Source organism: Drosophila willistoni, chromosome 3R (assembly GCF_018902025.1).
Source record: "Drosophila willistoni isolate 14030-0811.24 chromosome 3R, UCI_dwil_1.1, whole genome shotgun sequence".
Lineage (NCBI taxonomy): Eukaryota > Metazoa > Arthropoda > Insecta > Diptera > Drosophilidae > Drosophila > Drosophila willistoni.
In genome coordinates this window covers 2,613,254-2,639,718 of record NC_061086.1, presented here as the reverse complement: position 1 = coordinate 2,639,718, position 26,465 = coordinate 2,613,254, and the positions used below count along the sequence as shown (strand labels likewise).

The window sequence follows — 26,465 nt, the reverse complement described above, 5'->3', positions numbered from 1 at the left end:
CCACTGCCGACGTGGAGGCTAACGTACTTTTGGTTGCCCAAAGTGGTTGCAAAACAAGGTTACTCGCCCGCGGCGGCCAAGGAGTTCTTGTTTCAACCTACGTTGGAGTGCTTTGGGCCCATACAAACAACAACAGCACAAAAAAATGTCTGAAAGACACGCTATCCCAAAGAAATAGAAGAAATAGAGAAAAGGCACGCTTGTTAGGTACGAGCTCACAATAGAACAAACAAAAACGCAGTTGCCTCTATATATAGACGGCAGGAAGGAGGGAAAAGAATTAGTCAAGGGAATTTGCAGTAGAAATTTTCGACGATTTGTTTAGTATTTAGCTCTAATTCAATTTTAATTTACAGCTAATTGTCTGCGATGTGAAATTTCGTAACTTATCTAAAGACTCGAGTTTAGTATAAGATTACCGCAATGTTTAGAAATGCAATACCGAAGAGATTTTGTGAGGTTTTTGTATTGTCGTGAGTTCATCTGATGACTTGGAATTCTAAATATTATGCCATTGAATACTCTTTATGTTTTCGAAGTGGTATTTCTAGTCATCTTCAGTGTTGAATTACCATTTCAAAAGAAGTAATCCACAAGCTATGACTTATTCTATATCAAATCATACATTTTTAACTGATTCCACAGAGAAAAAAACGACGTGAATCAAATTTGAACTTTCAAGGTTGAATTTCGCTTGGTCTAAGAAAGAAAATCACATTGAAAAACATCGAGCAATGTTTATTTTCAATTAGAAAAAAACTCACACATACACGTTGTGTGGGTCTTTTGGCAATTAGATATTTGGTTTCATGGCATCTGCTCGAATGTAATCGAGGCGTAAAATAGACACCACCATTTCCAACCACCCATATTTCCATTCCCCATCCCCATCCCCATTCCCATTACCATTCCCATCCCCATACACCATGTCAGGCAAAGAACAACAAAAACAACACTTAAAAAATATCACGCTGTGCCTGGGGTCTGGTCTCTGCCTTTTGGCCAAGGTAAACCGTCTCCGCCTTCTTGTTATGTGCCTACAATCTATCGATTTTTTATACTGTTGGTATGTGTGTAACTACCCACATCCAAAAGTGTGTCTGTATGTGCGTGTGCGTGTATTTTTAAATATGCACATAGTATCTCTTGATTTGGCCAAGATGGGGGTAGAAAAGTGAGAAAAAGAGATGGGTATAATCAAGAACTTACCATAAATGGTTTAAGAATCTGCCAACACAACTCACATCCGTCTAGCCTAATTTGATTGAGCCTGTGATAACTTACAATTGGGTTATATACCTAAAGAGGTACACACACCTGACCTGAGGCCTTTACCCTTAACTCTCTGTTACCGCATTTTAAAAGTGTTTGAAATTATATTTTCATTAAAATATTTTCATTGCTGTCTATCTGACAGTCTGTCTGTCTGTCTGGGCTGATGACTTTATATTGCACGTTACTGATCCTTTTATGTCTGCTGATATTGACAGGCGGATAGACAGCAGGTTGCCAGCGTCAGGTTTTTGGCTTTAGCTTTCTGGGCTGGTAGCTACCCCACAGAGTGTCAAACGTTGTTTGATGGCAGCGACAGGAATAGCAACCAAAAGCGTTCTCAACTGTGTTGTCCTCCCGCTGGGATGTAGACGATTCAGTGAAGAGTTAGCTATCAAAAAGGGAAGTTATTTCTGACGGTTAGATATCTTTTTGACTGAAACGGAACCTATAGAACGAGACATTACATTTAGATGTTCTTTTTTTCTACTACTAGACCACGCACATTTACATTGCAAATATCAATGCAAGTCAAATAGAAAACTCAACCGTTGATTAACTAACTAGTTGCCATGGAATTCGATTTTGTAGGTGCCAAAAGTATGCTATCAATATTAACGCTGGCGTTTGTTTTCAAAATTTTCAAGAAAACCTTGGTTTGAGGTACCACATGGAAAATCTTTACTTCGAAAACTAAATTTTCTAGAAAACTTTGTTAGTTTGGGCTATAGAAATAAATTGGCAATATTTTGACAAATTCGGTGATGAAAATAACAAAAAAATCTATTTTATTTCAATTTTATAAACTTAGGAAATATTTTTTTCTTAATACAAAAAAAAAAGAGTTAATTTTTAATAATACTCCTCGACAGAAGACTAACTTGGTGCGAGCGCATCGAAGGAAAGAAATCACAGCTAGAACAGAATGCGAGTAGCTTACATTGGATCCTCAGTGCTCGCTCCCCTCTACATCTATAGCATAAAGTCCTTATATATAAATCTGTAGTGAAGCCCATCTGGAGTATCAGCAATATCGATGTTAAACAACTGCGCAGCCGAAGATTCTGAGAATGATCATCAAAATTTAAAATTTAAAATGATCATCAAAATTATTAAAATTTACTTAGCGTGAAATCTAAAATAGGCACTCAGCTACTAAAGTATTCTGCAAAGCTGGAAGCACATTCAAATGTTCTTGCAAATTCTCTTGCTTAAACTAAAAATATAACTTGTATTAAAAGGAATGACATACCAACCCAATAATAAGTGATAATGGCCGCTTGCAGCATACCCAGTATATATTAAGTACTAGAGTAAGAAAAATATCTGAAACTTGTTGTTAGGCTCTAAGTTCCTCTGTTAAAAAAAACAGAGGACCGTTGCTCTCTTCAACCGCGTCAAAGTTTGTATACCCTTGCAAGTTTTTTGTTACTCTTTCCCTGCCTATAGCCGTCAAGGTGAAGAAACGTTTTAAAAGTCTAATGCTATAGAAAATAACGAATTTTCTAAACATAGCCACTGTTTTCGATCGATTGTTTCTATGCTATATGATTTGATATAGTCACTCGATCTTGATCAATATGACTGTACCTAATATTAAATTTCATGACAATAGCTCAGAGCAAAACGAAGTAATTGAGTAAAGTCACTGTTCGTGACTTTGCCGCTTGTATGTGAGCAATATGATATAGTGATCCGATCCGGCTGAATCCGAGATAAACAAACAGCGCAGTATATACATAAAAGCCTACATGCTAAATTTCAACTCGGTAGCTCTTAAGGTCTAAGAGGAGTTCGCGTCGGTCCAGACGGACGGACGTAAGGACATGGCTATTTTCACCTTATATGGTCGGAGATGGTTCCTTCTATTCCTTGCAACCATATCAAATTCATACAGCTAATTTCATGACTTACACTATCTAGTGTAATTACGAATCTTCCTAATACATATTTTAATTAAATAATTATGTATTTACATTTGGATTGAAAGATTACTGTTCAAATTGAACTGTTATTCTAAAAATTGACATTTTCCATATATGTAGATATGCCTAAAAGTACTAGTCGACTTATTTTCTATATTGTAATATTTTAATCGAGCCGATTTCAACGAATATATAGTTTCGATAAAATGACTGAAAAACGCAGAGACCTTTCACCTTTGCAAGGCTACAAATACTAAATACTAGATTTTAAGATACTTTTAATCTATTCAATTAATTTATCTATATATATAAAATTCTCGAGTGTGGTGTTTGTTACCAAACTACTCCGAAACGGCTCGACCGATTCTCACGAAATTTTTTATGCAGATCGTGTAGGACTGAGAATCGGCCAACATCTATTTTTTATACCCAAGCTTTAAGAGTAGTAAAAGATTTTGCTCAACCTTTTGCCATCCATCTAAATTGCTTAACAAATAGACTGTAATTTATACTTAACTGCAACTCAGCAATAGAGTTAAATAGAATTTAACATAGTAATAAGACGTTCAACATATCCAAAGACATCTACTTCAAGGGTTTAACTTGAATTTCAGCAATAAAATTACCAACCGCAATTTTAATTTTTCAAAAGCGGGCACAGCGAAGCGTGGCAGGGCATGTGAACATGCGCGTTCAAACGCTTCAGGATCCATCCGCCGAAACTTTTTCGAAACAGCTATTAGATATTGGCAATGGGAAAGTTGCCGTACATGAAAATACTGGATCAATAAAATTACCAACCGGTTTTTGCACAATCGTCCACTCGCAAGATGTTCTCATCGACTGTATATTTCCCGATGTACACACACAATCTTGAGTGGCTGGCAGAAAGAGCCATTTTAGCAGCGAAAAATGTGGACGTTCATGGATTAAATTTCAAGATACAACAATTGTTGCCAACAGACTCTGTGTCATACAAATCTGTTGATACAGTTTGCAATACTATCGAAGCTGTAAATTACCCAGTAGAATTTTTGAATTCCTTGGATTTGCCAGGCATGCCACCGCACCACTTACAATTGAAAGTAGGATCTCCGGTGATTTTGCTCCGTAACTTGAACCCACCACGGCTGTGCAATGGCACACGATTGGTTATTAAAAAATTAATGAAGAACGTGATTGAGGCCACCATTTTAAATGGCAAGTTTCAAGCTAAAAGGTAACACGAAATTCTTTGACTGTTAGGAGTTACGAAGTTCGCCGGGTTTGCTAGTTTGGGCTATATATTTATGAGACATACAGTATTTTTCAGAAATATAATAATATTTTTTTCCTGGAGCAAAGCGACCAACGTAAAATGCAATGATTGTGTAAAGACTTTTTTAAATATTAGAAGTCTTGGCAACCATTGTCTCCAAATTGAAACAGTACATATGCATATGCTAGGAAAATGATAAATTTTACAAACATGTTACTAATAGACATATAGTGTTAAGTGGACGTTGAAGTTCATTCAAAATTAATGTTTTTATCGAGTTCCACAGGAGGCATTTACATTAATCTTAAACGAGCATGTATCATGTCCATCGGCATCCATTAGGTTTCTAATGTTTAACAAGAAACCGACGATTGTTGACAAAATTTGACAATTTCGAACTATCTTAATAACATTTAGTTATTTTATGGGCTTTAACATTTCACGTAATTTGACATTCTTTGAACTCTGTTACAAGTATTTCAATCATTGTCTCATTGTGTCCTATCACACAGTTCGTTTGCCATATAAATACTTCTTAAACCAAAAAAATTCAGTTTCTTGTTTGGCTCATCATGGTAAGTAGCATAAAATTTTAAAAGCACATAAAACGATGAAAAATGAACTATAAAGCAAACTTATTTGCAGAAACTTCAAAGGTATTTATCGATAATCGTACCTTGTTAAGCTGCTTTAATAAAACTGGTAAAAAAGGCGGATAATGATGCAACAACAACAAAAAGCCTTTGCGAGTTATTTACTCACCTCAACCTCAACTGCAACAATGCAACGACAACGATATCTACTGGGGAATCCACTACTACATCCACAACACAAACAATCGAAAATGACAAAACAACCTCAGCAATAACATCAACGGAAACCCTTTGCAAGTTCCTTACCTTAATCTAGACTATGACACAACTACAACAACAAAGACAACACCAACTTCAACATCAACTACGGAGACGACAACAACTGAAGAGACAACACCAACTACGGAGACGACAACAACTGAAGAGACAACGTCAACCTCAACAACTAAGAACACAACAACAACATCGACAACTACTGAGTCAACGAAAACTCAACGAAGACTCAATCCCGACTCAACATCATCAACATCATCATTATCATCATCATCACTATATTTCTTGCGGCCCCTTTTTCCCATTTCCAGATCTTCGTCCTTTGCCACCGCTTTCTGTCGTTGATATCCCAACTATTGAACTTGAATTGCCACCACCGCCACCTATACCACCATTGGGAAAAAATTGGAATAATATAACTTGCTTCTAAAACTTTATAGAATTTTAAAAAAACAGCATACAACGAAACATGATTGCATCAACAATAACACAAAAATTTAGAATTAACTACAAATCTCTTTTTTTTAAACTATAATACTTGGGATTTAAGAAAATCATGATAAATATTCGAAAATACAAAATGCCCTAACTTTGTGCCCACCACTGTACGTACTCACTTGTATTAATCCTCACTAAAAATTAAATAGCCAATTGAAACACACAATGGCAATCCATGTCCCTGTTTTTCTCCCTCATCACCCCTTGCAAAAAGGGTATATAATTCAGAAGTGCGCAACGCATAGAAGGAAGCATCTCCGACCATATGAAATATATATACTCTTGATCTGCACGTCGAAACGAGTTCTTATAGCCATGTCCGTCCGTCTTGATCGAGCTCCCAAAGTCACGCGCAGTGACTTTTCTCAATAACTTCGATATTTTCTGAGCTATTGTCGTGAAAGTTAATATTGGTAAGTTTTTTGCACATACAAACGACTGTACAAAGATGAAATGAATATTAATTAATAATATTGGTGGGTTTATTATACGTAAAAACGACTCTGCCAAATTTGATTAAGATCGGGTGACTATATCATATAGCTCCAATAGGAACGATCGGTCGAAAACAGTGACTTTTGTCAATAACTTTATTACTTTTAACGCGATTGCTTTCAATTAAATATTTGTCAGTTTTACAATAACTATTAATGGCTGTGCCAAATTTGATCAAGATCGGGCGACTATATAATATTGCTCCCATAAGAACAATCTGTGGTAAACAGTGACTTTGATCAATATCTTCGTTATTTCCTATGCTAAGATTGCAGATGCTATGAAAATAAAACAATTTATAAACAGCGTTAAGTTGAGGTTAAAGTTCATGAAAGGTTAACGACACGCAAACATCAACTGTCCCTTATCTTCTGAAAAATTTGAACATTTCTATTCAACCTGTTGTAGTGGGGGAAAGACAATTATAATCAACACTCATGTTGAGAGTTTTTATCATGTTCGGCAGGAAGCATTCACATCAAGCTTACGCGAACATCAAAATATCATGTCAGCTTTAGTTTTTATCATGTTCGGCAGGAAGCATTCACATCAAGCTTACGCGAACATCAAAATATCATGTCAGCTTTAGTTTATCGACATGCATTAGGTTTCTAATGTTTAATAAGAATTCTCCGGAAAATGAAAAAATTTGACATACAATTTTACTTGTCCAAAATCAATTTTGAAACTTCGAGTTATCTTAATTACATTTAGGTACTTTGATGGTTTTGAATATTTCACATAATATGACCTTTTTTGAACTCTATTTGAACTATTTGAACTATTGGCTTTTTGTGTGCTATCACACTTCGCCTTTGGAATATAAATACTTCTTAAGTCAGAGAACGATTCAGTTTCCTGCTTGGCTCATCATGGTAAGTAACAAAATTTAAACGCAAAAGCAATTATCATGCAAAATTGATTGCAGAGACTTCTTGGGAATTTTTGGTTATTTGCAATATGCCAAGCTGCTTTTGCAATCCACGTAAGAAGTGCAGATAACGAGAATGCGCCGGAGACTGCAATTATTGGATCTCAACATAGAAGAACAACGGAAAGCCTCTGCAATTTATTTCCCCATCTTAATCTAAGCTGTAATAAAACAACAACAACTAATACATTAACAACTACGAAGACGAAAAATCCTGAAGAAACCACAACTACCGAAAAATCTGTAACCAAAGACCATCCAACAACAACAAAAAAAACTACTATACCGACTACCACAAGGAAGCCAAAAACAACCAAAACAAAAACCACTAAAAAGCCAGCAACAACGAAATCGACAACCACAGAACAAACAACAGAGAAAACGGCAGCTTCTGATGAAACAACAACAACAGAGACGTCAACTCCTAAAGAATCTACGTCAACAGAGAATTCAAAGACGAAAACTACTGAGAAGTCTGTAACTACTGAAGGCCCCACAACAACAGTAAAAACTACGAAATCGACAACAACTAAAACACCAAAAACAACAAAGTCGACAACCACTAAGAAGCCAAAAACAACGAAATCGACAACCACTAAAAAGCCAGCAACAACGAAATCGACAACCACAGAACAAACAACAGAGAAAACGGCAGCTTCTGATGAAACAACAACAACAGAGACGTCAACTCCTAAAGAATCTACGTCAACAGAGAATTCAAAGACGAAAACTACTGAGAAGTCTGTAACTACTGAAGGCCCCACAACAACAGTAAAAACTACGAAATCGACAACAACTAAAACACCAAAAACAACAAAGTCGACAACCACTAAAAAGCCAAAAACAACGAAATCGACAACCACTAAAAAGCCAGCAACAACGAAATCGACAACCACAGAACAAACAACAGAGAAAACGGCAGCTTCTGATGAAACAACAACAACAGAGACGTCAACTCCTAAAGAATCTACGTCAATAGAGAATTCAAAGACGAAAACTACTGAGAAGTCTGTAACTACTGAAGGTCCCACAACAACAGTAAAAACTACGAAATCGACAACAACTAAAACACCAAAAACAACAAAGTCGACAACCACTAAGAAGTCAAAAACAACGAAATCGACAACCACTAAAAAGCCAGCAACAACGAAATCGACAACCACAGAACAAACAACAGAGAAAACGGCAGCTTCTGATGAAACAACAACAACAGAGACGTCAACTCCTAAAGAATCTACGTCAACAGAGAATTCAAAGACGAAAACTACTGAGAAGTCTGTAACTACTGAAGGCCCCACAACAACAGTAAAAACTACGAAATCGACAACAACTAAAACACCAAAAACAACAAAGTCGACAACCACTAAAAAGCCAAAAACAACGAAATCGACAACCACTAAAAAGCCAGCAACAACGAAATCGACAACCACAGACCAAACAACAGAGGAAACGGCAGCTTCTGATGAAACAACAACAACAGAGACGTCAACTCCTAAAGAATCTACGTCAACAGAGAATTCAAAGACGAAAACTACTGAGAAGTCTGTAACTACTGAAGGCCCCACAACAACAGTAAAAACTACGAAATCGACAACAACTAAAACACCAAAAACAACAAAGTCGACAACCACTAAAAAGCCAAAAACAACGAAATCGACAACCACTAAAAAGCCAGCAACAACGAAATCGACAACCACAGACCAAACAACAGAGGAAACGGCAGCTTCTCATGAAACAACAACAACAGAGACGTCAACTCCTAAAGAATCTACGTCAACAGAGAATTCAAAGACGAAAACTACTGAGAAGTCTGTAACTACTGAAGGCCCCACAACAACAGTAAAAACTACGAAATCGACAACAACTAAAACACCAAAAACAACAAAGTCGACAACCACTAAAAAGCCAAAAACAACGAAATCGACAACCACTAAAAAGCCAGCAACAACGAAATCGACAACCACAGAACAAACAACAGAGAAAACGGCAGCTTCTGATGAAACAACAACAACAGAGACGTCAACTCCTAAAGAATCTACGTCAACAGAGAATTCAAAGACGAAAACTACTGAGAAGTCTGTAACTACTGAAGGCCCCACAACAACAGTAAAAACTACGAAATCGACAACAACTAAAACACCAAAAACAACAAAGTCGACAACCACTAAAAAGCCAAAAACAACGAAATCGACAACGACTAAAAAGCCAAAAACAACGAAATCAACAACAACTAAAACACCAAAAACATCAAAGTCGACAACCACTAAGAAGCCAAAAACAACGAAATCGACAACCACTAAAAAGCCAGCAACAACGAAATCGACAACCACAGAACAAACAACAGAGAAAACGGCAGCTTCTGATGAAACAACAACAACAGAGACGTCAACTCCTAAAGAATCTACGTCAACAGAGAATTCAAAGACGAAAACTACTGAGAAGTCTGTAACTACTGAAGGCCCCACAACAACAGTAAAAACTACGAAATCGACAACAACTAAAACACCAAAAACAACAAAGTCGACAACCACTAAAAAGCCAAAAACAACGAAATCGACAACGACTAAAAAGCCAAAAACAACGAAATCAACAACAACTAAAACACCAAAAACATCAAAGTCGACAACCACTAAGAAGCCAAAAACAACGAAATCGACAACCACTAAAAAGCCAGCAACAACGAAATCGACAACCACAGAACAAACAACAGAGAAAACGGCAGCTTCTGATGAAACAACAACAACAGAGACGTCAACTCCTAAAGAATCTACGTCAACAGAGAATTCAAAGACGAAAACTACTGAGAAGTCTGTAACTACTGAAGGCCCCACAACAACAGTAAAAACTACGAAATCGACAACAACTAAAACACCAAAAACAACAAAGTCGACAACCACTAAAAAGCCAAAAACAACGAAATCGACAACCACTAAAAAGCCAGCAACAACGAAATCGACAACCACAGAACAAACAACAGAGAAAACGGCAGCTTCTGATGAAACAACAACAACAGAGACGTCAACTCCTAAAGAATCTACGTCAACAGAGAATTCAAAGACGAAAACTACTGAGAAGTCTGTAACTACTGAAGGCCCCACAACAACAGTAAAAACTACGAAATCGACAACAACTAAAACACCAAAAACAACAAAGTCGACAACCACTAAAAAGCCAAAAACAACGAAATCGACAACCACTAAAAAGCCAGCAACAACGAAATCGACAACCACAGAACAAACAACAGAGAAAACGGCAGCTTCTGATGAAACAACAACAACAGAGACGTCAACTCCTAAAGAATCTACGTCAACAGAGAATTCAAAGACGAAAACTACTGAGAAGTCTGTAACTACTGAAGGCCCCACAACAACAATAACAACTACGAAATCGACAACAACTAAAACACCAAAAACAACAAAGTCGACAACCACTAAGAAGCCAAAAACAACGAAATCGACAACGACTAAAAAGCCAAAAACAACGAAATCAACAACAACTAAAACACCAAAAACATCAAAGTCGACAACCACTAAGAAGCCAAAAACAACGAAATCGACAACCACTAAAAAGCCAGCAACAACGAAATCGACAACCACAGAACAAATAACAGAGAAAACGGCAGCTTCTGATGAAACAACAACAACAGAGACGTCAACTCCTAAAGAATCTACGTCAACAGAGAATTCAAAGACGAAAACTACTAAGAAGTCTGCAACTACTGAAGGTCCCACAACAACAGTAAAAACTACGCAATCGACAACAACTAAAACACCAAAAACAACAAAGTCGACAACCACTAAGAAAACAACGAAATCAACAACGACTAAGAAGCCGAAAACGACGAAATCTACTGCAACTAAAAAGCCAACGACAACAGAATCGACAACCACCACAGAAGAAACAACGGAGACAACGCCAACGACTGAAGATACAACTACGATATCCTCCACATCAGAAACAACAACTCCTGAGGAGTCGACATCAACAACAGATAATGCGGAGACAACAACTACCGAAAAATCTCTAACTACTGAACGTCCCACAACAACAATGAAAACTACTAGATCGACCACCACAAAGAAGCCAAAAACAACGAAATCGACAACTACTAAGAAGCCAAAAACAACGAAAACAACAACGACTAAGAAGCCAAAAACGACGAAATCTACTACAACTAAGAAGCCAAAAACGACGAAATCGAGAACGACTAAGAAGCCAACGACAACGGAGTCGACAACCACCGCAGAAGAAACAACGGAGACAACGCCTACTACTGAAGAGACAACTACGATATCCTCCACATCAGAAACAACAACTCCTGAGGAGTCGACATCAACAACAGATAATGCGGAGACAACAACTACCGAAAAATCTCTAAGTACTGAACGTCCCACAACAACAAAGAAAACTACTAGATCGACCACCACAGAGAAGCCAAAAACAACGAAATCGACAACTACTAAAAAGCCAAAAACAACGAAATCAACAACTACTAAAAAGCCAAAAACAACGAAATCGACAACGACTAAGAAGCCAACGACAACAGAATCGACAACCACCACAGAAGAAACAACGGAGACAACGCCTACTACTGAAGAGACAACTACGATATCCTCCACATCAGAAACAACAACTCCTGAGGAGTCGACATCAACAACAGATAATGCGGAGACAACAACTACCGAAAAATCTCTAAGTACTGAACGTCCCACAACAACAAAGAAAACTACTAGATCGACCACCACAGAGAAGCCAAAAACAACAAAATCGACAACTACTAAAAAGCCAAAAACAACGAAATCAACAACGACTAAGAAGCCAAAACCGACAAAATCTACTACAACTAAGAAGCCAAAAACAACGAAATCGACAACGACTAAGAAGCCAACGACAACAGAATCGACAACCACCACAGAAGAAACAACGGAGACAACGCCTACTACTGAAGAGACAACTACGATATCCTCCACATCAGAAACAACAACTCCTGAGGAGTCGACATCAACAACAGATAATGCGGAGACAACAACTACCGAAAAATCTCTAACTACTGAACGTCCCACAACAACAAAGAAAACTACTAGATCGACCACCACAAAGAAGCCAAAAACAACAAAATCGACAACTACTAAAAAGCCAAAAACAACGAAATCAACAACGACTAAGAAGCCAAAAACGACAAAATCTACTACAACTAAGAAGCCAAAAACAACGAAATCGACAACGACTAAGAAGCCAACAACAACAGAATCGACAACCACCACGGAAGAAGCAACGGAGACAACGCCTACTACTGAAGAGACAACTACGATATCCTCCACATCAGAAACAACAACTCCTGAGGAGTCGACATCAACAACAGTTAATGCGGAGACAACAACTACCGAAAAATCTCTAACTACTGAACGTCCCACAACAACAAAGAAAACTACTAGATCGACCACCACAAAGAAGCCAAAAACAACAAAATCGACAACTACTAAAAAGCCAAAAACAACGAAATCAACAACGACTAAGAAGCCAAAAACAACGAAATCGACAACGACTAAGAAGCCAACGACAACAGAATGGACAACCACTACAAAAGAAACAACGGAGACAACGCCTACTACTGAAGAGACAACTACGATATCCTCCACATCAGAAACAACAACTCCTGAGGAGTCGACATCAACAACACATAATGCGGAGACAACAACTAGCGAAAAATCTCTAACTACTGAACGTCCTACAACAACAAAGAAAACTACTAGATCGACCACCACAAAGAAGCCAAAAACAACAAAATCGACAACTACTAAAAAGCCAAAAACAACGAAATCAACAACTACTAAAAAGCCAAATGCAACGAAATCGACAACGACTAAGAAGCCAACGACAACAGAATGGACAACCACTACAAAAGAAACAACGGAGACAACGCCTACTACTGAAGAGACAACTACGATATCCTCCACATCAGAAACAACAACTCCTGAGGAGTCGACATCAACAACAGTTAATGCGGAGACAACAACTACCGAAAAATCTCTAACTACTGAACGTCCCACAACAACAAAGAAAACTACTAGATCGACCACCACAAAGAAGCCAAAAACAACAAAATCGACAACTACTAAAAAGCCAAAAACAACGAAATCAACAACGACTAAGAAGCCAAAAACAACGAAATCGACAACGACTAAGAAGCCAACGACAACAGAATGGACAACCACTACAAAAGAAACAACGGAGACAACGCCTACTACTGAAGAGACAACTACGATATCCTCCACATCAGAAACAACAACTCCTGAGGAGTCGACATCAACAACAGATAATGCGGAGACAACAAATACCGAAAAATCTCTAAGTACTGAACGTCCCACAACAACAAAGAAAACTACTAGATCGACCACCACAGAGAAGCCAAAAACAACAAAATCGACAACTACTAAAAAGCCAAAAACAACGAAATCAACAACGACTAAGAAGCCAAAACCGACAAAATCTACTACAACTAAGAAGCCAAAAACAACGAAATCGACAACGACTAAGAAGCCAACGACAACAGAATCGACAACCACCACAGAAGAAACAACGGAGACAACGCCTACTACTGAAGAGACAACTACGATATCCTCCACATCAGAAACAACAACTCCTGAGGAGTCGACATCAACAACAGATAATGCGGAGACAACAACTACCGAAAAATCTCTAACTACTGAACGTCCCACAACAACAAAGAAAACTACTAGATCGACCACCACAAAGAAGCCAAAAACAACAAAATCGACAACTACTAAAAAGCAAAAAACAACGAAATCAACAACGACTAAGAAGCCAAAAACAACGAAATCGACAACGACTAAGAAGCCAACGACAACAGAATGGACAACCACTACAAAAGAAACAACGGAGACAACGCCTACTACTGAAGAGACAACTACGATATCCTCCACATCAGAAACAACAACTCCTGAGGAGTCGACATCAACAACACATAATGCGGAGACAACAACTAGCGAAAAATCTCTAACTACTGAACGTCCTACAACAACAAAGAAAACTACTAGATCGACCACCACAAAGAAGCCAAAAACAACAAAATCGACAACTACTAAAAAGCCAAAAACAACGAAATCAACAACTACTAAAAAGCCAAATGCAACGAAATCGACAACGACTAAGAAGCCAACGACAACAGAATGGACAACCACTACAAAAGAAACAACGGAGACAACGCCTACTACTGAAGAGACAACTACGATATCCTCCACATCAGAAACAACAACTCCTGAGGAGTCGACATCAACAACAGTTAATGCGGAGACAACAACTACCGAAAAATCTCTAACTACTGAACGTCCCACAACAACAAAGAAAACTACTAGATCGACCACCACAAAGAAGCCAAAAACAACAAAATCGACAACTACTAAAAAGCCAAAAACAACGAAATCAACAACGACTAAGAAGCCAAAAACAACGAAATCGACAACGACTAAGAAGCCAACGACAACAGAATGGACAACCACTACAAAAGAAACAACGGAGACAACGCCTACTACTGAAGAGACAACTACGATATCCTCCACATCAGAAACAACAACTCCTGAGGAGTCGACATCAACAACAGATAATGCGGAGACAACAAATACCGAAAAATCTCTAACTACTGAACGTCCCACAACAACAAAGAAAACTACTAGATCGAGCACCACAAAGAAGCCAAAAACAACAAAATCGACAACTACTAAAAAGCCAAAAACAACGAAATCAACAACGACTAAGAAGCCAAAAACAACGAATTCGACAACTACTAAAAAGCCAAAAACGACGAAATCTACTACAACTAAGAAGCCAAAAACAACGAAATCGACAACGACTAAGAATCCAACGAAAACGGAATCGACAACCACCACAGAAGAAACAACGGAGACAACGCCTACTACTGAAGAGACAACTACGATATCCTCCACATCAGAAACAACAACTCCTGAGGAGTCGACATCAACAACAGTTAATGCGGAGACAACAACAAGCGAAAAATCTCTAACTACTGAACGTCCCACAACAACAAAGAAAACTACTAGATCGACCACCACAAAGAAGCCAAAAACAACAAAATCGACAACTACTAAAAAGCCAAAAACAACGAAATCAACAACGACTAAGAAGCCAAAAACGACGAAATCTACTACAACTAAGAAGCCAAAAACAACGAAATCGACAACGACTAAGAAGCCAACGACAACGGAATCGACAACCACCACAGAAGAAACAACGGAGACAACGCCTACTACTGAAGAGACAACTACGATATCCTCCACATCAGAAACAACAACTCCTGAGGAGTCGACATCAACAACAGTTAATGCGGAGACAACAACAAGCGAAAAATCTCTAACTACTGAACGTCCCACAACAACAAAGAAAACTACTAGATCGACCACCACAAAGAAGCCAAAAACAACAAAATCGACAACTACTAAAAAGCCAAAAACAACGAAATCAACAACGACTAAGAAGCCAAAAACGACGAAATCTACTACAACTAAGAAGCCAAAAACAACGAAATCGACAACGACTAAGAAGCCAACGACAACGGAGTCGACAACCACCGCAGAAGAAACAACGGAGACAACGCCTACTACTGAAGAGACAACTACGATATCCTCCACATCAGAAACAACAACTCCTGAGGAGTCGACATCAACAACAGATAATGCGGAGACAACAACTACCGAAAAATCTCTAAGTACTGAACGTCCCACAACAACAAAGAAAACTACTAGATCGACCACCACAAAGAAGCCAAAAACAACAAAATCGACAACTACTAAAAAGCCAAAAACAACGAAATCAACAACGACTAAGAAGCCAAAAACAACGAAATCGACAACGACTAAGAAGCCAACGACAACAGAATGGACAACCACTACAAAAGAAACAACGGAGACAACGCCTACTACTGAAGAGACAACTACGATATCCTCCACATCAGAAACAACAACTCCTGAGGAGTCGACATCAACAACACATAATGCGGAGACAACAACTAGCGAAAAATCTCTAACTACTGAACGTCCTACAACAACAAAGAAAACTACTAGATCGACCACCACAAAGAAGCCAAAAACAACAAAATCGACAACTACTAAAAAGCCAAAAACAACGAAATCAACAACTACTAAAAAGCCAAATGCAACGAAATCGACAACGACTAAGAAGCCAACGACAACAGAATGGACAACCACTACAAAAGAAACAACGGAGACAACGCCTACTACTGAAGAGACAACTACGATATCCTCCACATCAGAAACAACAACTCCTGAGGAGTCGACATCAACAACAGTTAATGCGGAGACAACAACTACCGAAAAATCTCTAACTACTGAACGTCCCACAACAACAAAGAAAACTACTAGATCGACCACCACAAAGAAGCCAAAAACAACAAAATCGACAACTACTAAAAAGCCAAAAACAACGAAATCAACAACGACTAAGAAGCCAAAAACAACGAAATCGACAACGACTAAGAAGCCAACGACAACAGAATGGACAACCACTACAAAAGAAACAACGGAGACAACGCCTACTACTGAAGAGACAACTACGATATCCTCCACATCAGAAACAACAACTCCTGAGGAGTCGACATCAACAACAGATAATGCGGAGACAACAAATACCGAAAAATCTCTAAGTACTGAACGTCCCACAACAACAAAGAAAACTACTAGATCGACCACCACAGAGAAGCCAAAAACAACAAAATCGACAACTACTAAAAAGCCAAAAACAACGAAATCAACAACGACTAAGAAGCCAAAAACGACAAAATCTACTACAACTAAGAAGCCAAAAACAACGAAATCGACAACGACTAAGAAGCCAACAACAACAGAATCGACAACCACCACGGAAGAAGCAACGGAGACAACGCCTACTACTGAAGAGACAACTACGATATCCTCCACATCAGAAACAACAACTCCTGAGGAGTCGACATCAACAACAGATAATGCGGAGACAACAACTACCGAAAAATCTCTAACTACTGAACGTCCCACAACAACAAAGAAAACTACTAGATCGACCACCACAAAGAAGCCAAAAACAACAAAATCGACAACTACTAAAAAGCAAAAAACAACGAAATCAACAACGACTAAGAAGCCAAAAACGACAAAATCTACTACAACTAAGAAGCCAAAAACAACGAAATCGACAACGACTAAGAAGCCAACAACAACAGAATCGACAACCACCACGGAAGAAGCAACGGAGACAACGCCTACTACTGAAGAGACAACTACGATATCCTCCACATCAGAAACAACAACTCCTGAGGAGTCGACATCAACAACAGTTAATGCGGAGACAACAACTACCGAAAAATCTCTAACTACTGAACGTCCCACAACAACAAAGAAAACTACTAGATCGACCACCACAAAGAAGCCAAAAACAACAAAATCGACAACTACTAAAAAGCCAAAAACAACGAAATCAACAACGACTAAGAAGCCAAAAACAACGAAATCGACAACGACTAAGAAGCCAACGACAACAGAATGGACAACCACTACAAAAGAAACAACGGAGACAACGCCTACTACTGAAGAGACAACTACGATATCCTCCACATCAGAAACAACAACTCCTGAGGAGTCGACATCAACAACACATAATGCGGAGACAACAACTAGCGAAAAATCTCTAACTACTGAACGTCCTACAACAACAAAGAAAACTACTAGATCGACCACCACAAAGAAGCCAAAAACAACAAAATCGACAACTACTAAAAAGCCAAAAACAACGAAATCAACAACTACTAAAAAGCCAAATGCAACGAAATCGACAACGACTAAGAAGCCAACGACAACAGAATGGACAACCACTACAAAAGAAACAACGGAGACAACGCCTACTACTGAAGAGACAACTACGATATCCTCCACATCAGAAACAACAACTCCTGAGGAGTCGACATCAACAACAGTTAATGCGGAGACAACAACTACCGAAAAATCTCTAACTACTGAACGTCCCACAACAACAAAGAAAACTACTAGATCGACCACCACAAAGAAGCCAAAAACAACAAAATCGACAACTACTAAAAAGCCAAAAACAACGAAATCAACAACGACTAAGAAGCCAAAAACAACGAAATCGACAACGACTAAGAAGCCAACGACAACAGAATGGACAACCACTACAAAAGAAACAACGGAGACAACGCCTACTACTGAAGAGACAACTACGATATCCTCCACATCAGAAACAACAACTCCTGAGGAGTCGACATCAACAACAGATAATGCGGAGACAACAAATACCGAAAAATCTCTAACTACTGAACGTCCCACAACAACAAAGAAAACTACTAGATCGACCACCACAAAGAAGCCAAAAACAACAAAATCGACAACTACTAAAAAGCCAAAAACAACGAAATCAACAACGACTAAGAAGCCAAAAACAACGAATTCGACAACTACTAAAAAGCCAAAAACGACGAAATCTACTACAACTAAGAAGCCAAAAACAACGAAATCGACAACGACTAAGAATCCAACGAAAACGGAATCGACAACCACCACAGAAGAAACAACGGAGACAACGCCTACTACTGAAGAGACAACTACGATATCCTCCACATCAGAAACAACAACTCCTGAGGAGTCGACATCAACAACAGTTAATGCGGAGACAACAACAAGCGAAAAATCTCTAACTACTGAACGTCCCACAACAACAAAGAAAACTACTAGATCGACCACCACAAAGAAGCCAAAAACAACAAAATCGACAACTACTAAAAAGCCAAAAACAACGAAATCAACAACGACTAAGAAGCCAAAAACGACGAAATCTACTACAACTAAGAAGCCAAAAACAACGAAATCGACAACGACTAAGAAGCCAACGACAACGGAATCGACAACCACCACAGAAGAAACAACGGAGACAACGCCTACTACTGAAGAGACAACTACGATATCCTCCACATCAGAAACAACAACTCCTGAGGAGTCGACATCAACAACAGTTAATGCGGAGACAACAACAAGCGAAAAATCTCTAACTACTGAACGTCCCACAACAACAAAGAAAACTACTAGATCGACCACCACAAAGAAGCCAAAAACAACAAAATCGACAACTACTAAAAAGCCAAAAACAACGAAATCAACAACGACTAAGAAGCCAAAAACGACGAAATCTACTACAACTAAGAAGCCAAAAACAACGAAATCGACAACGACTAAGAATCCAACGACAACGGAATCGACAACCACCACAGAAGAAACAACGGAGACAACGCCTACTACTGAAGAGACAACTACGATATCCTCCACATCAGAAACAACAACTCCTGAGGAGTCGACATCAACAACAGATAATGCGGAGACAACAACTAGCGAAAAATCTCTAACTACTGAACGTCCCACAACAACAAAGAAAACTACTAGATCGACCACCACAAAGAAGCCAAAAACAACAAAATCGACAACTACTAAAAAGCCAAAAACAACGAAATCAACAACGACTAAGAAGCCAAAAACGACGAAATCTACTACAACTAAAAAGCCAAAAACAACGAAATCAACAACTACTAAAAAGCCAAAAACAACGAAATCAACAACGACTAAGAAGCCAAAAACAACGAATTCGACAACTACTAAAAAGCCAAAAACGACGAAATCTACTACAACTAAGAAGCCAAAAACAACGAAATCGACAACGACTAAGAATCCAACGACAACGGAATCGACAACCACCACAGAAGAAACAACGGAGACAACGCCTACTACTGAAGAGACAACTACGATATCCTCCACATCAGAAACAACAACTCCTGAGGAGTCGACATCAACAACAGATAATGCGGAGACAACAACTACCGAAAAATCTCTAACTACTGAACGTCCCACAACAACAAAGAAAACTACTAGATCGACCACCACAAAGAAGCCAAAAACAACAAAATCGACAACTACTAAAAAGCCAAAAACAACGAAATCAACAACGACTAAGAAGCCAAAAACGACGAAATCTACTACAACTAAAAAGCCAAAAACAACGAAATCAACAACTACTAAAAAGCCAAAAACAACGAAATCAACAACGACTAAGAAGCCAAAAACAACGAAATCGACAACGACTAAGAAGCCAACGACAACAGAATGGACAACCACTACAAAAGAAACAACGGAGACAACGCCTACTACTGAAGAGACAACTACGATATCCTCCACATCAGAAACAACAACTCCTGAGGAGTCGACATCAACAACAGATAATGCGGAGACAACAACTAGCGAAAAATCTCTAACTACTGAACGTCCTACAACAACAAAGAAAACTACTAGATCGACCACCACAAAGAAGCCAAAAACAACAAAATCGACAACTACTAAAAAGCCAAAAACAACGAAATCAACAACGACTAAGAAGCCAAAAACGACGAAATCTACTACAACTAAAAAGCCAAAAACAACGAAATCAACAACTACTAAAAAGCCAAAAACAACGAAATCAACAACGACTAAGAAGCCAAAAACAACGAATTCGACAACTACTAAAAAGCCAAAAACGACGAAATCTACTACAACTAAGAAGCCAAAAACAACGAAATCGACAACGACTAAGAATCCAACGACAACGGAATCGACAACCACCACAGAAGAAACAACGGAGACAACGCCTACTACTGAAGAGACAACTACGATATCCTCCACATCAGAAACAACAACTCCTGAGGAGTCGACATCAACAACAGATAATGCGGAGACAACAACTACCGAAAAATCTCTAACTACTGAACGTCCCACAACAACAAAGAAAACTACTAGATCGACCACCACAAAGAAGCCAAAAACAACAAAATCGACAACTACTAAAAAGCCAAAAACAACGAAATCAACAACGACTAAGAAGCCAAAAACGACGAAATCTACTACAACTAAAAAGCCAAAAACAACGAAATCAACAACTACTAAAAAGCCAAAAACAACGAAATCAACAACGACTAAGAAGCCAAAAACAACGAATTCGACAACTACTAAAAAGCCAAAAACGACGAAATCTACTACAACTAAGAAGCCAAAAACAACGAAATCGACAACGACTAAGAATCCAACGACAACGGAATCGACAACCACCACAGAAGAAACAACGGAGACAACGCCTACTACTGAAGAGACAACTACGATATCCTCCACATCAGAAACAACAACTCCTGAGGAGTCGACATCAACAACAGATAATGCGGAGACAACAACTACCGAAAAATCTCTAACTACTGAACGTCCCACAACAACAAAGAAAACTACTAGATCGACCACCACAAAGAAGCCAAAAACAACAAAATCGACAACTACTAAAAAGCCAAAAACAACGAAATCAACAACGACTAAGAAGCCAAAAACGACGAAATCTACTACAACTAAAAAGCCAAAAACAACGAAATCAACAACTACTAAAAAGCCAAAAACAACGAAATCAACAACGACTAAGAAGCCAAAAACAACGAAATCGACAACGACTAAGAAGCCAACGACAACAGAATGGACAACCACTACAAAAGAAACAACGGAGACAACGCCTACTACTGAAGAGACAACTACGATATCCTCCACATCAGAAACAACAACTCCTGAGGAGTCGACATCAACAACAGATAATGCGGAGACAACAACTAGCGAAAAATCTCTAACTACTGAACGTCCTACAACAACAAAGAAAACTACTAGATCGACCACCACAAAGAAGCCAAAAACAACAAAATCGACAACTACTAAAAAGCCAAAAACAACGAAATCAACAACTACTAAAAAGCCAAAAACAACGAAATCGACAACGACTAAGAAGCCAACGACAACAGAATCGACAACCACCACAGAAGAAACAACGGTGACAATGCCTACTACTGAAGAGACAACTACGATATCCTCCACATCAGAAACAACAACTCCTGAGGAGTCGACATCAACAACAGATAATGCGGAGACAACAAATACCGAAAAATCTCTAACTACTGAACGTCCCACAACAACAAAGAAAACTACTAGATCGACCACCACAAAGAAGCCAAAAACAACGAAATCGACAACTACTAAAAAGCCAAAAACAACGAAATCAACAACTACTAAAAAGCCAAAAACAACAAAATCGACAACGACTAAGAAGCCAACGACAACAGAATCGACAACCACCACAGAAGAAACAACGGATACAACGCCTACTACTGAAGAGACAACTACGATATCCTCCACATCAGAAAAAACAACTCCTGAGGAGTCGACATCAACAACAGATAATACGGAGACCACAACAACAAAGAAAATTACTAGATCGACAACGACTAAAAAGCCAAAAACAACGAAATCAACGACTAAGAAGCCAAAAACAACGAAATCGACAACTACTAAAAAGCCAAAAACAACGAAATCAACAACTACTAAAAGGCCAAAAACAACGAAATCAACAACGACTAAGAAGCCAAAAACGACGAAATCTACTACAACTAAGAAGCCAAAAACAACGAAATCGACAACGACTAAGAAGCCAACGACAACAGAATCGACAACCACCACGGAAGAAGCAACGGAGACAACGCCTACTACTGAAGAGACAACTACGATATCCTCCACATCAGAAACAACAACTCCTGAGGAGTCGACATCAACAACAGTTAATGCGGAGACAACAACTAGCGAAAAATCTCTAACTACTGAACGTCCCACAACAACAAAGAAAACTACTAGATCGAGCACCACAAAGAAGCCAAAAACAACAAAATCGACAACTACTAAAAAGCCAAAAACAACGAAATCAACAACGACTAAGAAGCCAAAAACAACGAATTCGACAACTACTAAAAAGCCAAAAACGACGAAATCTACTACAACTAAGAAGCCAAAAACAACGAAATCGACAACGACTAAGAAGCCAACGACAACGGAATCGACAACCACCACAGAAGAAACAACGGAGACAACGCCTACTACTGAAGAGACAACTACGATATCCTCCACATCAGAAACAACAACTCCTGAGGAGTCGACATCAACAACAGATAATGCGGAGACAACAACTACCGAAAAATCTCTAACTACTGAACGTCCCACAACAACAAAGAAAACTACTAGATCGACCACCACAAAGAAGCCAAAAACAACAAAATCGACAACTACTAAAAAGCCAAAAACAACGAAATCAACAACGACTAAGAAGCCAAAAACGACGAAATCTACTACAACTAAGAAGCCAAAAACAACGAAATCGACAACGACTAAGAAGCCAACGACAACGGAATCGACAACCACCACAGAAGAAACAACGGAGACAACGCCTACTACTGAAGAGACAACTACGACATCCTCCAAATCAGAAACAACAACTCCTGAGGAGTCGACATCAACAACAGATAATGCGGAGACAACAACTACCGAAAAATCTCTAACTACTGAACGTCCCACAACAACAAAGAAAACTACTAGATCGACCACCACAAAGAAGCCAAAAACAACAAAATCGACAACTACTAAAAAGCCAAAAACAACGAAATCAACAACGACTAAGAAGCCAAAAACGACGAAATCTACTACAACTAAAAAGCCAAAAACAACGAAATCAACAACGACTAAGAAGCCAAAAACGACGAAATCTACTACAACTAAGAAGCCAAAAACAACGAAATCGACAACGACTAAAAAGCCAACGACAACGGAATCGACAACCACCACAGAAGAAACAACGGAGACAACGCCTACTACTGAAGAGACAACTACGATATCCTCCACATCAGAAACAACAACTCCTGAGGAGTCGACATCAACAACAGATAATGCGGAGACAACAACTACCGAAAAATCTCTAACTACTGAACGTCCCACAACAACAAAGAAAACTACTAGATCGACCACCACAAAGAAGCCAAAAACAACAAAATCGACAACTACTAAAAAGCCAAAAACAACGAAATCAACAACGACTAAGAAGCCAAAAACGACGAAATCTACTACAACTACGAAGCCAAAAACAACGAATTCGACAACTACTAAAAAGCCAAAAACAACGAAATCGACAACGACTAAGAAGCCAACGACAACGGAATCGACAACCACCACAGAAGAAACAACGGAGACAACGCCTACTACTGAAGAGACAATTCCGATATCCTCCACATCAGAAACAACAACTCCTGAGGAGTCGACATCAACAACAGATAATGCGGAGACAACAACTACCGAAAAATCTCTAACTACTGAACGTCCCACAACAACAAAGAAAACTACTAGATCGACCACCACAAAGAAGCCAAAAACAACGAAATCGACAACTTCTAAAAAGCCAAAAACAACGAAATCAACGACTGAGAAGCCAAAAACGACGAAATCTACTACAACTAAGATGCCAACGACAACAGAATCGACAACCACAACAGAAGAAACAACGGAGACAACGCCTACTTCCACATCCGAAACAACAACTCCTGAGGTGTCGACATCAACAACAAATATTGCGGCGACCACATCCACCACTGGTGAACCGACAACGACATTGAAGACAACATCTGCAATAACGACCAGGCCGCAGCATCATTTTCACCATCATAATCATCATCATCCTAATTCTGATGACCCGTTCTTCCCATTACCATTGCCGGGTTTTCCTCTTCCGCCTCTGCCTCTTCCACCAATTCCCTTACCAGCATTACCTCTGCCTGCTTTACCTTTGCCAGCCTTTCCTCTGCTGAATCTAACTCTTCCATCGTTGCCTGAGGTGGACTTACCTGTTATTGAAATTGAACTACCTCCACCACCGCCTCTTCCTCCCTTTTTTCCCTTTGAAGGCTTGTTTGGAAGAAAATTAAAAAATAATAATTAAAATTATTCAGTAACAAATAGGTAAAACGAAAGATTTCACTAGCGATGATTTATTGCACATAAATATTAATTTCACATAAAAATTGAGCCTTCCAACGATGATCTCTTGTTCTAATACTGGTTAGCATAAGGATTGTCTGATCGTTTAGGGTCTCATCTCTTTTAGTTTTTTTCCCTAAAATGCTTTCCCGATCCCAATCAAATTGTTGTTGTTGTTTTTATGTTTCTAATTATTTGTGTAAATATAAGTAGTAGAGTACTGTTCTGAGCGGCAATTAAGAATTCAATAAATAGCACCAATATTCGGCGTAACTGTTCGACTGGCAACTGTTGCATTTTGGTGAGTTTATTACACCTATAAACGAGTGTGCTAAATGTGATTAAGATCGGGTGACTATTGTAGTATATTCATACAAATAATCATTTAATACAATGAGCTCAACTTGTAACACGTTGTTGCAAGTATAAACAATTAAACATATACGCATTAAAATATAATTGTGCACTTGAATATGTTCATATGTAAGGAAAGAGTTATTAAACAAGTTGCAAGGGTATACAAACCTTTACGCGGTCGAAGTTAGCCCCGATTATTAAAGCCCTGGCTTTAATTTGGAACAGTTATTAATAGATATATTAAAATCGCGTCAAGAGTGACGAAGTTATGGAGAAAAGTCACTGTCACTCAGCCAAAATTAATACACATTTTTTGTAAGGGTAGAAAAAGCATACAACGAAACTATCACTTAACTAGTATTGTTTAAAATATATTTATTTTTTTACATGAATAAAAAGATAAATTAACAATAAAGTCTTTCAATTTACTTATTATAATCTAATTATTAACCAGAGGGCCGGGGCTAACTTCGACCGCGTCAAAGTTTGTATACCCTTGCAATTTTTTTGGTAACTCTTTCCTTACTTATAGCCATCAAAGTGGAAACACGATTTATATAAAAAGGCTAATGTTTGCGAAAGGACGGCTACAATCTTAGCATAGGAATAACGAAGATACCGATCGTTCCTATGGGAGCTATATGATATGGTCACCCGATCTTCATCAAATTCATTAACAGATATTCAAGTTCATTAACAGTTATAAACTAACAAATATTTAATTTGAAAGCAATCGAGTCTAAGGTAACGAAGTTATTGACAAAAGTCACTTCTTTCGACCGATCGTTCCTATAGGAGCTATATGATATAGTCACCCGATCTTAATAAAATTTGGCACAGTCGTTTATAGCCGTACTAAACTCACAAATATTAAATTTCAAATAGCTCAGAAAATAACGAAGTTATTGCGAAAAGTCAAGACTTTGC

At 38.5% G+C, this 26,465-nt stretch overlaps 2 protein-coding genes across 2 annotated transcripts in view; one reads left to right on the top strand and one right to left on the bottom strand.

Annotated features, from left to right (window-relative positions):
- The window catches only part of LOC6650420 (choline O-acetyltransferase), a 31,843-nt gene extending 30,915 nt beyond the window's left edge, over nucleotides 1-928 (bottom strand). The window contains exon 1 of the mRNA XM_047009334.1: nucleotides 907-928. Within this exon, the coding sequence (XP_046865290.1) occupies nucleotides 907-928 (22 nt within the window). The remainder of the gene's footprint in view (nucleotides 1-906) is intronic.
- On the top strand, nucleotides 927-24,752 carry LOC124459729 (salivary glue protein Sgs-3-like). The gene is made up of 3 exons (XM_047009333.1): nucleotides 927-1,007; nucleotides 23,137-23,663; nucleotides 24,683-24,752. Exons 1-3 carry the CDS (start codon nucleotides 927-929, stop codon nucleotides 24,750-24,752), a joined length of 678 nt encoding a protein of 225 aa, XP_046865289.1.
- The last annotated feature ends 1,713 nt before the right edge of the window (nucleotides 24,753-26,465 follow it).

Bases quoted from the DNA above. Each gene is read 5' to 3' on its own strand.
- LOC124459729 (XM_047009333.1), top strand. From the start codon at position 927: ATGTCAGGCAAAGAACAACAAAAACAACACTTAAAAAATATCACGCTG. The intron at 1,008-23,136 runs GTAAACCGTCTC...ACTACTAAAAAG, and splicing joins GTCTCTGCCTTTTGGCCAAG to CCAAAAACGACGAAATCTAC. The intron at 23,664-24,682 runs GTCGACATCAAC...CAACGACAACAG, and splicing joins GAAACAACAACTCCTGAGGA to AATCGACAACCACAACAGAA.